General features: G+C 51.0%; 1 protein-coding gene across 7 annotated transcripts in view; it reads left to right on the forward strand.

The window, feature by feature from the left end:
• The first annotated feature begins 4,943 nt into the window (after positions 1-4,943).
• LOC125960037 (nuclear factor of activated T-cells 5-like) overlaps positions 4,944-17,902 on the forward strand; it is a 49,575-nt gene continuing 36,616 nt past the window's right edge. For 2 of the 7 annotated variants that reach the window (XM_049693179.1, XM_049693186.1), the window contains exons 1-3: positions 4,944-5,115; positions 6,413-8,328; positions 15,209-15,746. In XM_049693179.1, coding sequence (XP_049549136.1) covers positions 6,674-8,328; positions 15,209-15,746 — 2,193 coding nt within the window. In that variant the 5' untranslated portion in view covers positions 4,944-5,115; positions 6,413-6,673. Of the gene's footprint in view, positions 5,189-6,412; positions 8,329-15,208; positions 15,747-17,902 lie in introns of all 7 variants that reach the window. The other 5 variants (XM_049693180.1, XM_049693182.1, XM_049693184.1 and 2 more) reach the window with 5 other exon arrangements.

A 17,902-nucleotide genomic window follows, 5' to 3' on the forward strand; every position in this document is an offset into this window, starting at 1 on the left:
CCTTCCTTCCGGCCGGAAGATTCGTGCGCTTCCATGTGGCTCCTATTAACCGTTATCGCCGTTGATACCCGTCCTTGTTTGCGGGTTTGTGTTCGATTTTGGGAAATCGTTTGCCGACACGTATCGTTTGCCGCTTGAAATTACACCGGGAAAGAAGCACCAAGTGTATGCGAGTGATCAAGCCACCGGAACGAAGAAAGAAGGGGAGCTACTACTAGTACCCAACACCTCATCGAGGTCTTAACGTACAGCCGATACGCAAGGGATACCAAGGGTTGTATTTATGTCGGAGGAAGTAGCCAAAAATGATCATTAATTAAAACAAACAGTTGGCCTAGCGTTGGTCAGCACTAGTTGACGTCATAGGGCGCTGCTGTTATAAGGCACCGTCCGAATAACGCTCTCTAGTGGAACACGAATATTTATCGCTCGGTTTCGGATGAAAGTGAACCCTCCTGTGGCACTGATGCCACCTTAGCGAGTGTTGGTCCATGCACCGGATAGGTTGGCTTATGGTTTGGCCAAGGTGGTGGGTGGATTGATTCCCTCTGTTTTCAATTTGTCCATCGCTTTTTTTGATGCTCTGTTTTGGTCACGTCTTTTTATAGCATCCACGCCGGTCCGTGCTGGTCAGGCATGGCCACAACCGGCATGCTGTTTGAGCGATGAGCAAACAAGATGAGAGAATCCGTGTTTCGGACAAACCAGATGCGGGTACATCGCGTTGGTGTGATACAATCCGCTCGAGCGGCCAACCAACCGATCCGTCAAAATTCATCGAAGCGGATAATGTGGATTGGGTGTCAAGAAGACGCCCCCACCGGGCTGATCCCATTGTGGGGGTCTTCATCATCATGCCACAGCCCGGAAACGGTCAACCGGTGTGTCCGTAGATATTCTCCTTCAACAGCGCGAAGGTGCTACAACGCTTTGTGATGATGGTACGCGTAATGCTTTGCCGGTCATCGGTGTCGCCAATTTACATAATTTCCCTCACGTAGGGGGTCAACGCCAACCCGACCTGGCTGGAGCAGTAGAGTTTGAGTTCCCTTGGAATACTTTCTTCACCATCGACTCCAACCATCTACAGGAGGCTGTTGTGCCCAATGGGGTTTTTATTGACGAATCACAGTTCCAGTGGCTATGTGCCACTGACTAATGTTTGTCGCACTGGTGGTATTCCTTTTTTTTTTTTTTTATTAATCACACTACTTTCCTTCTCTGAACACCGTTTTCTTCAGCCTTCGCTTTTTCACTTTAAGAATCTAAAAGAACGAATCAGCAAGATGGGTGGCTAATCGGTGGTTAGAATTACCTCCTCGATCAGCCCTCAGATTTCGAATCACAGCGAGGGGTTGTGTTCATCTCGGGTTGGTCGATCATCAATAATGCCTGGCGGCAGTAAATGGCGATGATTATTCATTTCGCTCGAACGCAAAATGCAAATTACACAACGCAATGCGAACGCTTGGCCAACAAAAGTACGATCTACAATCTGTTGGCGATCTCTCTCTTTCTCTCTCTCTCTGTCTGGGGTGAGCCAGTCTTCTTGGCTTTCCCTTTTTCATTGGCTCCGAACCCCCTGTGCGAGGGGAAGAAGGAAATATTATCGTAATAGAATTATGAGCATCATATTTTTAGAACATTAACATAACCATCGCCATCGTGTGTGTGTAGAGCAAGTGAGCTCGTGGGTTGTAGCAGCAGAGCGCGCACAGGGAAATGAGGGAGGGAATGATAGTGAGGTAATGAGATTTGAGACTGTTCAGTAGATCCGTTTTGCTGGTTCGCAACAAGACGGCGCGTCGTGCCCTGTGCTGACGTGTTGACCGCGAGCGAAATGGAAAGGAATTCCTCCGTTCCACTATCCGCCCTCTTCCGCTGCTGGTATGACAAATTATACGCCCGCAGGAGCGATTTATCGACAAGTAATTCAATTACGCCGGCGTGTGTTCCGGCTAACTACGGCTTGGCTGTCATAGGTACGACTGTCTAACGTCTACCGGGGGTGGGCCTCAGTGGGGCAACCAGCAGCAAGACACACCTATGCCGTCTAGCTGCAAAAAGGGAAGGGCCAAAGCTTCTAAAGGGCCCGACAACGGCATACGCGTTTAGCAGCGTGGCGCCATGCCGTGAGACAATACATTAATCAACCGCAAACACATATAAGCGTTGTAAGTGGTGGAGGTCCTGGAGTCGTTCTGCAGTGCCGATGGCTTCGCTTCTCCCCCAGTGTGACGTCCGGAAATTGAAGGCCGCTTTATAGGGTTTCGCTTTGCACGCACAGTGCCAGTTCCTTTGGGAAATATCGTGTTTGCGAAATTCTTCATGAACTTTTTTTTTTATCCAAGTGTTCCACTTGCTTATGCTACTCGGTCTCTCGCTTACAATAATATTCCGATTGTTTCTTCTTGATAGGTTAGTCCGCATTTGTCTTCATATGTCCTGCACTGTGAGTAACCTCTTCAGACTGAACCTGCCTTTCGTTCACTGTGGCATCATAATGAACTACAGACACTCCTAGGGTAATCCATCCGAACGGCGGAGGGTGATGCCCCTGCGGGTGGTAACGGTCTAGTGCGATGGAGCAGGGACTAGCACTATTCCCAAGCAATACGTTGCGTACTTTGCATTTTATAGCCATTAAACGACTCTTAATGCTCTCTCTAACTCCGTTGTCCAGTCCGTCCGGTCCGCATATCCTCTCTACGTTGACGACCCCGGGCTGGCGGCACTCGATTTTTATGTTTTATTTCTTGAATTTTGCTAATCGTAAACGCTGCACGGGCCACATCTGACAGCTCAATTTATTAGCCGTACAGCATGGAGATCCGCCGGGCACCGGTTGCCGGATGTTGGCCGCACCAGGTACGCTCGTACCCAACTCATTCCGTCACCGAGGAACTCGATAAACCCCGCCAGTACCGGACGGATTTCGATTTCAGTTCATTCCAGACTGTGCCCCGTGATGGCAGATAAATGATCAGATCTTTTGCAACGGACAAACGTCCGGTACATTCTTCGGATGACCGTTGGTTCCCTTTTAGAGGCTAGAGGTGGTTGTCGTCTCGTGAAATGTCCTATTGAAAACGTGCTTCCTTCGGGAGTCACCACGGCGCGTATCCAATTTCATTTTCAATCTAATGACGCTTTTCACCTTATGACAGTTTCCTCGACCACTACCACCCCGACTAGTGACCTCATGTAGCAACATGCGAGGACGGTGGTGGTACGCCGCCCGCTCGCGCGGCGCCTTATGGCCGCGGTCTGCGATTGGGATTTAGCTTAACCACAATTCGATGAGCTGCGGCTAAACGAAAGCGATCGGCTGTCCGGGGGAGGACGGTGCCCTCTCTTCTTCGATGCTAATCCCTTCGGTTTGGGTCTCGGTTTGCGTCTCGCTAATCTGCTTCTGGCCACGCCCGGCACGGCGGCACGTTGTTCAAAGCGGTAGGAACACGTGTATCGTCGTCGCATCAGCTCAATTGAGGGTGATCGCAAACGTATTAGGTCTACTTCTATTACTGTTTTAATCGGTCGAATCGAAATCGGTTACACGAGAAGATACATTGCAGCGTTGCAATGCCCCGTATCCCCAGGTACCGTGGTCGGCAATTGAAAGAGAATGTAATCGAGAGCTTATCTGCCGGCTGCGTAACGTAGCGAAGGGGAACGCTAACGCACCGCACGGGGTCCTGACAGTGCTTCGAGTTGCACTAGGTGCCCATCGTGAGGCCGCAAATTAGATTATGCCAATGCGTTTTCCAATGATTTAGTTCCAAATACGCTTCGTGGTGCAATTATCTGTTTTATGGCAGTGGTACGGAAAGGGGGAGTGGATGAGTCGAGTGTGAGGTTCGTTAAATCCTACAGATTAAGTTACTTGAATTACATTATGTCGGAAAATAATGTAAGGGGAAATGGATTGGTCAAAACTTTGTTTCTATCAGATGGCAGTTGTAAAGCTGTTCCATTCGATACCCTTCTGAGTTTTTGCGTGTTTGTACATCTATGTGCAACACACAATTTTTAGAGAATAATCGTTCATTTATAACATTTTTTATAATTCAATGTAATATTGTGGTTTCTGTAATAAACTGAAAGTAATATAACTAAATTTTCAATTTATTTTTTGTTTGGCAAAAGTATGCAAAATGACGATACATTTTAGAAATCATTAAACGTGATCTGAACTCACGTTCTCAAATCTTGTTAGCACCTTGCTCAAACATGCCAATTGCATGCTCATCTTTCACCTGCAGGCATCACTGTTTGGCCAATCGGTGACTAAGAACCTTTCAGGTATATAAAATGATCGCCTATCTTTTCTGCCTATCGTGTGATGTGCCACCTTGTTTTTCAAACGATCGCAGCCGGGTCGCTAGACATGATCGGTATCGTTGCTTCTTGAACGATCGTGATCGCCACGCACAACCCCGATCAACCCTTTCGGGGCATCTCAGTGTATTGGTGTAGCACCCGGGCGGCAGGTAACGATCATCGCACACTGGGCACGTTTCCTTGCGTTGCGTTAAGTTGTTAAGCACAGGATCACATGGGTTATTCTATTTTTCAGTTAATTGTGCACATTTCAAATCTTTACGCATGATTGAGTGATGATTTTTTAAACTACATTTAGATAAAATAAATAGTTAAGCAACTTTGCTACTTAAATATAACGACTTTTGCGGGAAATTTTCTTCAACAAGATACATGATAATTATAGTTTATCATTGTCTTATGTTTGAACATTTTAGGAACCTCACATTAGGTTTAAACTAGAAATCTGTGATCCTTCCAATGTAATCATTGTTACTACAACGAGGCACAAACACAGAGCGACGACGACGAGACGATGTGCGTAACCGCCGCCCCGAACAGACCCGAAGCGAGCTACGGCCGCCGGATGCGAGTGCGGTCGTGGCCACTCTTCTCTCGGATCTCGGCCGCCGCGGACGTCGTCGTGGGGTTTCAGGGCAAACGTGCCGTACAATAGTGTGTGCAAGTGCAGCGGTGCTCAGTCAAAGCGAATCTCTGCTGACCTCCTCGCAAATTGCAGCTCAGTGTTGTGCAGCTCGCAGCACACCGGTTTCGATCGTTCTGGCAACGTGTATGGTATAGAATCACTCTAAAGCTCCTCTGTTCTCCTAGAGAACGAAAACAGTTCTCGTGTGTGTCCTCCATTAAGGTGTGAAATAGTTGTAAAAAAGGCAAATAAAAAAGCGTGACAAGCAGCGAGGGTGACAAGTGATTATCCGCTCGGTAGTGCGCGATCTACCGCGATGCTTCGCTAGAGCCCGCGATCATCACGTACGCGCGATTCGCGGGAAATCGCCCCGGTGTACTGTGTATGGGGTGGCACTCAACCCTCTCGTCTCGTCGGCTGCAATTTTCGCGTTCTATCGAGCGTGCTGCTGCTACTGCTGCTGCTGCTCATTGTTTGCTCATGTTCAGCCCCGCACCGGACAAGGCCGGTACCCACCCGGTGTGATCGGACGCGGGGACACGGATCGTAGAACTCTCCGGTGGTGGGGTGCGCTATATACGATCACCTTTTGCGTGCCAGAGCTAGATAGAGACCCTTTTGGTCGTTCATGGGATTGGGTTTTACGTTGGTTTTCTTGTCTTCTCTCGCGTCGTCACCGTTGCCATGGTGCGGCACACGTGAAAGTAGGCCGCCAACGCCACCGGGGCCGAGTGCGCGCGACCGCGCTTGCGACTTATTTATCTCTCTGTCTACTAAACCCGTGTGAAAGTGTGCGGTGCGTAGTACCGTGTGTACTTGTGTCCGTGTGTGCGTCAGTGTATGTATGTCAAGCACAGTATGCCAATTGGGTTGCATTGCCTGTGTCCAGGCAGCAGCTGAGCAAATAGATAGGCCACACTCAATCGATTATCGAAGGTGACCTCCTCCCTTCACCCCCCGAGGGTGGACGAAGTTGCCTATTGTGTTTGTGTCGAGTGTCACTAGGGGAGGAGCGCATTGTTTGGTTTCTGAATCGCCGATTATCGGTTCGGTTCCGTTCAGTTTGTCTCTGGAACACACGGAATCAATCCGCACAGAATATTGGCAAATGGCGTGTTTGTGAGCGCAACTGTAGACGGCGAGAATACGCGTGTTACAAACAACCTGTTCGTCCGTCGCATCGTAGAGCCCCCAGTTCTGTTCGTTAACATCGTTGGTTGCTTAGTCACCAGATGCTGTTGTGTCGGTGTGTGACATTGGCATTGGGGTTTTGCTGCTGTTGGTGATAAAGAGCGAGATCCAACAGCGATCTCGTCGTGTTCGTGTTGTGTTGGATGACGAGAGTCAGCGGTGATGATGATGATAAATCACAAAATTGGCGTGGAGTATGTGTTTGTAACGACGAGTAACGTAACGAGTATTTTTTTTAATATCCCCCCCTCCCAGCAGGCAGTGTGGTGTTGCTGATGAGTGAAAATTCCAAGTGTTTTTAGTTAATCCAAACAGTGATTCATCCCGATATACGGTCGCACGTAAGGCCGCAAAGCGTGTGTTGTGAATATGTGAGTCAATAGACACCCACACATAGGAGGCTGTGAGTGCGTGTGCGTATTGTTTGTTCAAACAACGTGAAGAAAGTGTCGACGCTAGAGAGACACAGGTAAAGAACCCCGTGCGTGCGAATTGCAGTAGGCCTGGCAAGAGAAGATGCTGGGTTTCAGCAAGAAACCGGGACCACCGGTGCCACCGCGTCCAAGTGCGGCCACGGTTGCATCGGCGTTGGCGAGACAGCGTGAAAATTCCCCCTCGCCAACCGGTGCCGCTGGCCAATTGGTGGTCAATCGAGGGATGGCAACACTAAAACCACCACATCCGGGACGTACCGTCATCTACAAGTCGCCGGGCTTCGATCAATCGCCCGTCGGTTCACCGGTGGCGGCTTCAAGGCGCAACGATCTGGCCGATCGTAGCGTGAATGGATCGACCGAAGGCCATGGTTTAAGCCCGCAGCAAAGCCCGAAACCACTGGAACGTGGTAGCGGTGGTAATGTGATGTACCGATCGACGTGCAGCATCGTCGAGATCAACAGCTCCAGTTCGGTGTCCAGTTCGGCCTCATCTTCACCGGTGGCCACCTTGCAGAAGGGCGATGCACAGAGGCAACAACAGCAACAGCAGCGTATGCTGGAACCACCGGTAGTTCCGATCGCTCGCCGGCGTATCCGTTCCGGGGAGCACGATGATCAACCAACGGTGGGTGAAGTGATCATCATCAATAGTAGCACCGGAGTGGCCGGTGGCCAGCGGAAGGAAAGGAAGGATTCGACCGGTGGCGAGTGTGACAGTGGTACGGAGCGTGGTGACAGTTCCGGTTCCTCGGCCAGCGCTGGCAGTACGCTGGAGCGCGAGAACAATCTGCGGAATCTCGAGAGCGCCAAAAGCAGCCATTTTACCGAGATCATTATCGGATCGAATCAAAGCAGTACGGTGGTGAGGAGTGGCAGCAAACCCAACATTGCACCGAGGACGGAGGGCGTCGGAACGATGGCGATCGGTGGTGGTGGTGGTGGTGAGGTCACGGGACGGAGCAATAGCTCCGACGGTAACACTGTGATACGCTCGAGCTCGATACGGCTCGCGGTCGGTACGACCGGAGCTCCATTGTACCGTCGCCCCGAACCGGAAGGTGGTGAGCACGTACAACCCCCGACCGACAACCGTTCAACCGGGCAGCAGCAGCCACACGCAATCACGAATCTCGCCCCACAGTCCAAAGCGATGGCGAAGCCACCGACGCTGGTGGTGGGGTCATTGGATCCGGCCACACTCGATTCGAAGCTGAGCGAACAGAAGCTTGCCTTCCATGAGCTGCTCATCTCCGAGCTGACCGCTATGAGGGAGAAGCACCAGCATCAGCATCAGCATCAGCAACAACAACAGTCACATAAGGTCCAGTCTATGGAGGATTCCGTATCGCCAATGGAACGAAAAACATCCCACACGGAAGCAGAGCATCCCCTTATTCCGACCACGGTGGTCACTGGAAGTTTCGGTGGCCATGATGATGGTCCGATTGATCGGGTCAATCTGGAGAAGGTTAACCGGCGCCAGCGTTGCCCTTCGGAGCGACGATCATCGGGCAGCGAGACGGAGGCGACGAGCCCGAACGGCACCACGATCCGTTTGCCGAAGATCCGTACCTCGGACTGGATCGAGGTGGGCGACAATGGCAAGCAGGTGGTGCTGTCGAGCTGTCAGATCAGTCTGGAGGATTCTGGCATGGAGGACGAGGAGAAGCTGGACGATGCATCGTCCGGTGTCGGCGATTCGTGGGACAGCGTGAAGGAAGATGTAGAATCACGGTGAGTCAACAGGGCAGCCAGTGAGCCGCCCAGGACGCTCTCCGCCCAGGGCCCTTGCGGAAAGGCGTTATTGATAAGCAGCAGTCGCAGTGATTGGCGCCATAGGCGGTTGATTGGCGTTATCATTTATGGCGCCGAGCATATAAATGAAAGAAAAGGGAAACTGATTTTTATGGACCGTGGCCCGATTACGTCGAGTTTGCGAGTACGGCTTATCGCCGTGTTGGTGACACGGAATCCGAAATCGGTGCGTTTCCCATGCTTCTCATTACTTGCGGGAACGCATTGACATTTCAGGTTTCAGAATGTGGAACGCAAATTCCCAGAAATCCGATTCCGGTCTGTGCTTACAAACAAAGCCACTTGCTTCAAATAAGAACGAAGACCGGGGAGCCAGGGATGAATGGTTTTTTGCTTTCTTCCGTCCTTTTGCTTTGACTAGGGGCTTCAGCCATAAGAACATTCGCATAACACGGTTTAGCGCATAACCGCATAGCCCCTCCGCCCCAGGGGTGATCAGGTGCACAAAAATATGGATCAGGCAGACAGGCACTGAGAGGGGCACCTCCACTTTTCCCAGGGGTTTGTCAGGTTGATGTGCTCGGTGTTGCTGCGGAATGAAATCGGATGCCACGAGACTCATAAATAACAAAAACAAACCTTCCGGTGGTCGATGCATACAAGGTTTGCGTGTGTGTGCGTGTGCGTTTGCATGTCTGAAGTGGATTGAGATCGAGTTTTTGGAAGGGTTGACCTCCGGGACTACGAAATGAATGGGCAGTGATCCAGCAAGAAAGAAGGAACAACGAAAGAGCAGCGCAGACAGAGCGTTTGCATGTCATGCAATGAATGAACGAAACAGAGAGAGAGAGAAGGAGAATCACTTCCGATGGAGGTTAACGGGGTCTCGATCATGCTGCAGATCAGACCATCATATCGTTGTACGTTCTAGGTTATGCTTCCAAGGGTAGTGTGGCAACGCAGGGGGGAGGGGGGAAGCCTGGCAGCATGACACGCCAATTGCCTCCTCCTCGTTCTTGATCACTCTCATACAGTCAAGTGATCGCCGGTGCGGTTGGTGCGCACTTGTTGTGAGTATGAGATTTCTCGTAGAGACAGAGTTCGGAGGTGGAGAACTTATCACCCTTGTAGTTGTACTCGTAACAGCGTCGTCGTCGTCGTCGTCATCGTCATCGTCATCTGCTCACTGGCCACGGCCGCCACCGTAGCCTAGTTCCCTGTAACCGAATGGCTTCCAGCTTTGTAAGCTCGTGTGCATCTGACCGTTACCGACCGACCCTCTCCGGCTGAAGGGCTGTGGTGGTAGCTTAACGTGTAACGGGCTTGACACAGGAGGAAATGGTCCACACAACGGCCACTACTACGGTAATGATCATGATGCGAGATCCAACCGAGGACGACGACGACGACGATGCATTGTGTTGGCCATTGGCATGAGCTGGCAATTTAACCTAAACCAAGGGGAAGGGTAGATGGAAGAAAGAGCCTCCCGCTGGTACATGCATGCGCAGACCGTGGAAAGGCCCTTCAGGCCACGATCACCTCTCCGCTCCGTCAGCTGGCCGAGAGATAGTTGGCAGGTTCATTATGGTTCGCCTGGTTTTGTGCACACAGCACAACAGTGCACTGCAGCACTAACTCCCTAGACCCAATTCCCAGATGCCCGATTATGGGTGCTGCACCGGTTGCATAATGCATACAGCACACCACCACCCAGCGGTTGGCTGGAGCACCGCAGCACTCCCGATGCAAATTGTTGTGCACTTCGTGGGGAAATGGGCCGTCTTGGAGCCAGGTTTTCTCTCCCAATTTCGCGCATTACACTAGCTGCTGGAAGAGAGCAGCAGTGGCTGGCACAACACTCGCGGAATGTAGCACCATCCATTCGTTCCGCTCGTCACGCACTCATCGTCGTCGTCGTCGTCGTCGTCGTGGCGAATGTGCAGCATTCCGCGAGAAGAGGCAGCAGCGCCACACTCTTCTGTTTGTATGTTAAAGCGCACCCTTCTTCTTCCGCTAAAGAGGTCGCTAGATGCGAGGAATGCTCTGTGCGCGGGGATTCGTTACCTCCAGCGTTCCTACATCTATTCCAGTCTTCGAGAGAAGATTCCGGTTGGATTGGTGGTTTGATTGGTGGAGAAGAACAGCAGAGCACCCGTTCCCACTCGTTATGTGGTTCCCTTGGCCTCGGTGTCGTGATCTTGGGTTCTTCTCCAAAATCCGTTCGGTGGCAGATCGGAGACCATATGGATGACTATGGGTGGTGGCGTATTGGAGTTCCTTCTCCTCTTCTTCTACTCCGCATTGCCAACGCGGCCATGGGCCATGTGGTGCAGCAAAAACCGTGCGTCGCACGCGTGATTTATGGGCAATCATCATCGAATTCCAACCACCAATCTACCATCTGTTGGCAGTTGGTTTGGTTGGTTGTCGACCGCCGGTAAAGCAACTACGAGGTGTGTGTGGTAATCGGCATCATTTTTCTTTCCATTTTCTTTTTTCCTCCATGTTCCCCGGCTCCGGTTGGCACAGTTTTTAGGGTAGCGTAAATGGCGTAAATTTGGGGAATAATTTGGCGAAAGACGGTGGCGGCGTTTATATGCGCCCGGTTGTGTCAACACACCACGGGCGCTCGCTCGCCGCTGTCGTCACGCGTTGACCGTTTGATCTTGACGTTGGATCGTCTTTCCGCTGCGTCGCTGCCCTAGCTACCTACAGTTCCAGATTCTGTTTTCCGTCCTTGCGTCTTACTTCATCCGCAGCCCCCCAGGCGGTCTAGCGAGAAGGATGATCACATTGACGCCGATTGAGACGCACATCCGGAGCAACGGTAGCAGTGTAGGGGTAGCGGTGGTGGTGGTAGTGTTGGCAGTGGGGTTGATCAACGACTCGCGCTCTGACGAGCGAGGTGTCTTGATGGGCCAACCGGTACTGGTCAGTGATGGCGATGTTAATTTAATGTGAAAAATGAAAAGCAACTGATGGAATATGGTGCTCGACGAGACGAGGAGATGGTGGCGGTAGGACAGACTAGCAGGCCGGCCGGCTTAAAACGACCGGAAACGAAACACGTTCGACGTTAACGGGCGGGCAGAGGAGAGGGGGCAGCATCGTTGACCTAGTTTCAGGGAACGAGTTTCAGAATTTCTGCTTATAATTTGGATATCTTGAGAGGAGAACGAGGGGAACCGTGGATGCTTGCGGATGCTGAATTGCCATCCAGTGGATAGTTTCTGCGGGTCGTTCTGGAAGAGCACCGTCTCAGGCCAGGTAGTTCGGTCGGTCATGCGTGAACGTGATTGGCGATTCTAAGTGGCAAAAGCTGTCCGGTATCGCTGAACCACGATCTCGTCTCATTAGCAAAGACCAACGGTTGCTTATCTGGATCACGGTGTGCTGTGACTCACACACCGGGGTCCGGTGGTCTCCTTTCGTGTTTTGTCACGTTGCAGATGGGCTCCGGTGTGGTCCGCGGACCGGATGGTGTATGGAAATGTGATGGCAATCCAAAGTTTGCAAAGAAGAACGCTCGTTAATCTACTTTCGATCGACACGGTTGTGGTTGATAAGGATGTATTGGCGGAGGGATGGATAAAATTAGGAATGGAAGATGGCATTGGAGTGAGAATATTGCGTAACAGGATATGCAGTGGAAGTTACAAGGACTTTGTCACTTAGCGCATCATGTTAACGAGTTTCCAAGAGACTAATCAATTCCTTTTTTAAATTAATTTTAATCTCACTCGTTTCATCTAGATATGGATCTGCGAAGGCGGCTTCTCTATCTATTAGGAAATTCTAAAACTAATTCTAATTTTAAGAAGTAGGTCGTCGTTTCAGATTTCTTTCGCAATATAGTCGCATCCCGCAGCTATAAATTGCAGAAATGAACATGCGATTGTTGAAAGAGTGCAATATACTGGATTTTTCTTTGATGGATAGTGTTTAGAAGATAGCTGCTGCAACCATTGAACCCTCTTCACTGATATAAGCTACACACAAATCGGGTGAAGTAAATGGTCACGCACGGCCTCGATTGTGAAATTCCACATTTCTTTCCTGCTTCTTGCATCGTTTAGCGTATTATGACGATTTTCGTAACAAACTCCTTGCTCAAGCTGGTGGGCCCATGGCTTAGTTCTATCCGTTACACGAACTGATACAGCGGCTTGCTGGTGGGAGCAACCGGCCGACAGGCCTGGCCTGTGTAATGCATATTGCCCTGGCCATATGACCCTACCTTCCTTGTGCTACTCGGTCGCGATGCGTGTGCTAATCATTTGCGTAACACAGTTCGCACCCACCAGGGCCAGTCAGTTAGTTCGTCAGGAGCCGAAGAAGAAGAAGAAGAAGGAGGAGAAGAAGAAGAAGAACCCTACTCGATGGTTTGGTGTCCATCTGCTCCATTAGCAGGCCTGGTCTGCTGCTGCTGCTGCTGCTGCTGCTGATGGTGGTATTGGTTGTTGCTCAGCACACGCAGTTGGTTGCAGCACCGCTCTTGCCCTCATTAGTTGGTGGCTGGTTTTTACTTCTAGAAACGATACCGCCAAAGCCATCACCATTGGTAACCACCAGGGCACGCTGTTAGTGAAAATAATAAATTCGTTAAATGCATGACGTTAGGTGTCCCCCTACCCTTTCCAGCTTTCGCAGGATAAGCCCCCAACCGATGGTCGGCTGTTGCACATTTATGTCGTGCCGTGCGCAGACAAATTTGTGAAGCCAGTACGACGCTACGCTAGGAGGGGTACGAGCGATTAGCGATAATGACGCGGAAATTGGTGCGTTTTCGATGAGCGTTAGTCGGCCGGCACGGTCTTTGGTGTTTTGGGCGCTTCGTCGCGAAAGGCGCTGGTGCTGATATCACCACCACCGATGACTGGTGAAGTGCAGCAGCAGCAACTGCAGCACCGAGCATTAGCTGAGTTAGCCGAGAGGTGTTTGGTAACAGGAGATGAGAAATTGGAACGCTTAACGAGCGAATCGATCGATCGCGTGGATCGCGGGGCCTATCCAGACACACTCAAGTTTCACTTGCTATGCTCGCCCACGATGCACGCACGCAGCCATCAACACGCAGTCACAAGGCGTAGTGTATCTGGTTTAAGCCGGAGTATACCGAGCAATCACGCCTGGGGGAGCAGGTTAGCCAAGCGAGGCCACTAACTAACCGTCGGCCTACAACTTACTTCCCTCCCCGTTATCGATTGGAACTCCAACGAAAGGCGCGCTTACCAACGTCAATTTGTCCAGTGTCAACGGGCATAATCAGGCGTCATCGATCGAGATTCGATACCAGGAACAGCAATACGTCTTTAAATAAATCCCGTCCCGAGCTCAACACCTAATTCCGCTCCCTGTTGTAACTAATGGTGGTGACTACGTTGCTCGATCTGCTGCCGGTTTGTTTTTTTTTGGCGATCGGTGACGGTCGATGCGGCGCATTCCGTAGCACACACCTCTCGGAGCTAATTGATTTCGACTGGAAACGGGCTCAGCCAGTGATTGATCTGGGCCGCAAGGGCACCACTGAGCGTTGGTCACAAAAAAAACGAGAGGTTGAACTGGCTCTTACGGGGAGAAGTGCGTGTTAGACAACTTCTCACAGGGTAACTCGGTCAACGGTTAGGTTGACCATAACGGACAAGTTCGCGCACGTGCCCAACCTTTCATCGTTTTTGGAACCACGGTGCGGTGCTGTTGCTGCTACTGCTGCTGCTGCTGCTGCTGCTGCTTGAGATTTTCAGTATTCGACACTCTGTTCGAGTGGTGTGCGACCACCATCATTACGGCCGTTCCCATTGCCCTGGAATGGCTGAATGGACCACTAGACACCACACCCACCACCCATCGCAGGAGTACGTGGCCGCACTAGTGACCGTGGAAATGACGTAATAATATGGCAGAACTAAATGCCAACCCAGTAGTGGCTCCCCCCCCCCCCCCCCCCTCCTCTGGGAATGTAGAAGCAATCTGGAAGATCTGGACCATCATCACGGCAATGATGGGACGTGATGTGTTCCATCTTTTCCCCGGAAATGGGCTTTCTTTTCTCGTCTAATGCCCCCTCCATTCGCTTGGCCCTGGCCTCGGGTTAGTGTCGAATTACGCGCGGTAGTCGCCTCTTCTTCGGAGAGCCCTTCTCTCTTTATTCAGCGAGTGGCATCTTCTTGAGAAAAAGCAGCAACGGCACACGGGGTCACCGCAAGAAGTCGATCAGTGGTGGAGTATTTTGTGTTTTTTTTTTCCAGGTCGCACCACAAGTAATTGGCGATGGACGGTCGGTCGTGGAAGACTCCCTCTCTTTGTTTGAGGCCGTCGGTGGAATCGGGAATTCGGATAGTTCGACACCAATCGTCGTCTTCGTCGTCGTCGTCGACGTCGTCGAGGAAGGAATGTGAACTTTTCCATCTTTTAATGAACCTTTTTTTTTGTTTGAAATCGCTAAGCTAAGTAAGCGATGGTACGGCTGCTGCTGTTGCTGCTGCTGCTAGAGAATGTGGCTCGGAGCACGAAAGTAGATCATGGGAGGCGCTGCCATTGCGGTTTGTCCCGATGCCCGGTAATGGGATGGTAGATGCCGGATGATCTGAAATGACATATTTCATTTCGGGGTCAATTACGACGAGAAAAACACGGACGGCTTATTTTGGCATTTTTGACCGTGGAACTCCGGTAATCATGGGCTTGAGGAACAGATTCTGTGAATTGTATTTGTACCGATTAATGTAAGACAACCTATTAACTACTTGTATAAGCGGAATTGATGAGCTGGATGTTCCTTTCGATGGATTTAAATGTCTGACAAAACATCATTTCTAACCTTTCACCAACGCCTCTGTCTTTGGTTTACTTTTAGCATCAAAATGTCACTCCCCGGGTTGCCACCGTTGCCGAAGAGTCTGAGCGGTTTTGATCTCGCCGGCGGTGTCCAGTTCCAGTCCAGCCACCATCACCACCACCAGCAGGCCCAGCAGCATCAGCAGCATTCCCATCACTATCCGCACCATTCGCTTCAGCATCAGCAGCAATCGGCGCCAGCGCATCAGGTGCATCAGCAACAGCAACACGGTACCTTCCACGGCGGCGGTGGTGGTGGTACCGGGGGGCTGTCCTCGCACTCGTCCAACCACCCACCGTCCTCCCAGTCACCGGTGACACTAAACCATCACCACACGAACCCGTTCATCCCGATCGGTTCCTCGACGCTACTGCACGGTAGCAGCATCGCGTCCCTCGACAGTCAACAGCGTGGCCACTCGCCCGTCAGTGCTCAGCTGTCATCTGGTAGTGGTAGTGGTGGTGGTGGACGCAAGTCCTCACCGCAACCGATGGCAAATACGGCACCACCAACGACGACCTTGGACACCCAGCTGGCAATCCTGCGACGAGAAATGGTAAGTCGCGTTCATCGTGCCTCCTGTCCCAATTAGATCATATCGGATTCGATTGACCGACCCACACAGACAGAGCGTGCCCACTCCCCGAAAAAACGCACCGAAAATGTTAAGCGACTTCTGATTGGTTTTAGATGATGGTTGCATGTGATGTGGTTGGCCGTCGTGCCGGAGGTCAGGCCAATCGCGGCCGGCTGGCAGTTCCAATTTAACGCTCTAGCGAGGATCGTTCGTTTTGTTGGTCTGGAAGTGGACTAGCGGGAGCTGAAACTCATGAGTCATTTTGTAGCAATTTTCCTGACCGGGTTGGGTTGGGTTTCGGGGACAAACGACGGATCCAAGGTCCATCGGTGTGTGTCGCATGTTGGATGCCAAAGCCAATGCCAATGCGACGGGTTGGGGGGAGATCGTTTGTATTTGCAAAAACCTACCGTAGATTATCTGATCGCTTTGTTGTTGCCCTCGTTTGTTCCAGCCGTTTTTTTTTGTGGTGTATTCCAGGAGGACAAATACAAAAGTTGTTTTTGTCTTTTTAATGAATACATGAACACGTGTGTCTGTGTGTAGTGTGGGGCCGGGGTGGACTCAAAGAGGATTTCAATGATCGCGTTCTGGTGCGTTTCAGATTTGAATGTAGTGACTTCTTTTTTCGTTTCTTCGTTTTTGCTCAAACGGTACGTGGCTAACGTTATCTTATGGCTGGTTCTTTGTGTTCTGCAAAGGACAGAAATGGAGATTTGCATCGAAATCTTTTTTACGAAAATTGTAAACAATGGCAACTCTTCTCGATTGAGTTGTACGACGGTGATCGAGTTTCAAGACGGTTTTACGGATTGGAAAATACCTCTTTAGCCAAAAGCAACAACAAAAAGAGTTGCAGGAAAGCGCAGGAGGCCGCCCGCTCTCTGTCACTTCATTCCGTTCTCATTCACTGGCGACCGACGAAGTGTGATCGATCGACTATGCTACTGACGATCGCGACGCCCCCATTAAGGCGTTGCGAGCCGGTGGTAGGCCGCTTTCCGTTTTGCTCTTTAGGTGAATCAATTTTCCGTTGATTTTCTTCGTTGATTTATGGTGAAACGGAAACACACACACAACAGCATCAGCAGTTGTCTATTTGTTCGCGTCCGGGTCTCCAAATCGATTATCGTCGCTGTCGCGTAGGGCAGAAACTTTCCTGAAAGATGAACTCCAAGAAACCCTAAACCTAAGTTCATGATCGTCATCATCATTACCAGCAGCGTGTGTCGTCCATATGGCGATGTAGCTGGCTGGTAGTCAACGCAATATGTGCTAGTGCTTCCGTGGAAATTGTAAATTTTATGGTCATCTTCCAGCAGTGGACGCGGACAAGTGTGCGTTAGCGTGCGGCACAGAAGCGGGTCACTTTCCTACAGAATGCTTACAACAATTGTTGTCCGCTCGACGACGTGACATCCTGGTGTCGATTGGTGAAAGTGTACGCGGTGGTACCGCGACTAGAAAGCAATAGACGTAGAGAGAAAGAGAGAGAGAAAGAGGTGACCCCCTGGTACGAACGTGCCACTGTGTACCGGAGTGACCACTAATCAAACGCACTGAGCTCGCTGAGAGAGACAACAATTGCGACTTTTCAATTGCGAAAGAACGGCTCATCGGCGAAACGGTTCGACGCGATTAGCTGCAATTAACGTTGTCCAACGCTCACTTCGCGCTCAGGTGCGAATAGGGGGGGCTCCAGTGGTGTTCCAGCGGTATTGTCTTTATGGCCGGCCGGAAATGAATGTACATTTCCGATCGCAATTCGATCGCGCACTTATGTACCTCGTCTCCAGGTGGTCGAGTCCGTCCGGTCCGGTCCAGCCACCGCTCTTAAGCTGCAACAACGACGTCCATTAGCGACGGTGCACTGGCTTGCTGGCTAGGAAGCCCCCTCCCCACAACAAAGTTGACCTAATTTAGTTTTTTTTCCAAACTCCGATCGTACCGGACCGATGCCATTGACCAGCAGCAGGCAGGACCCACAGTTGCATTTGCACAGCTGCAGCTCCCATCGGCACCGGGGGAAAGCCAGATCGCATGCGACTGCAGCAAAATGCGGCTGAACGCATTTCAAACGCTGACTTCACTCTGGACTGACACTGGTGCTGGTGATGGTGGTGGCCCGAAGTGCG

This window comes from Anopheles darlingi, chromosome 2, assembly GCF_943734745.1.
Source record: "Anopheles darlingi chromosome 2, idAnoDarlMG_H_01, whole genome shotgun sequence".
Classification (NCBI taxonomy): domain Eukaryota; kingdom Metazoa; phylum Arthropoda; class Insecta; order Diptera; family Culicidae; genus Anopheles; species Anopheles darlingi.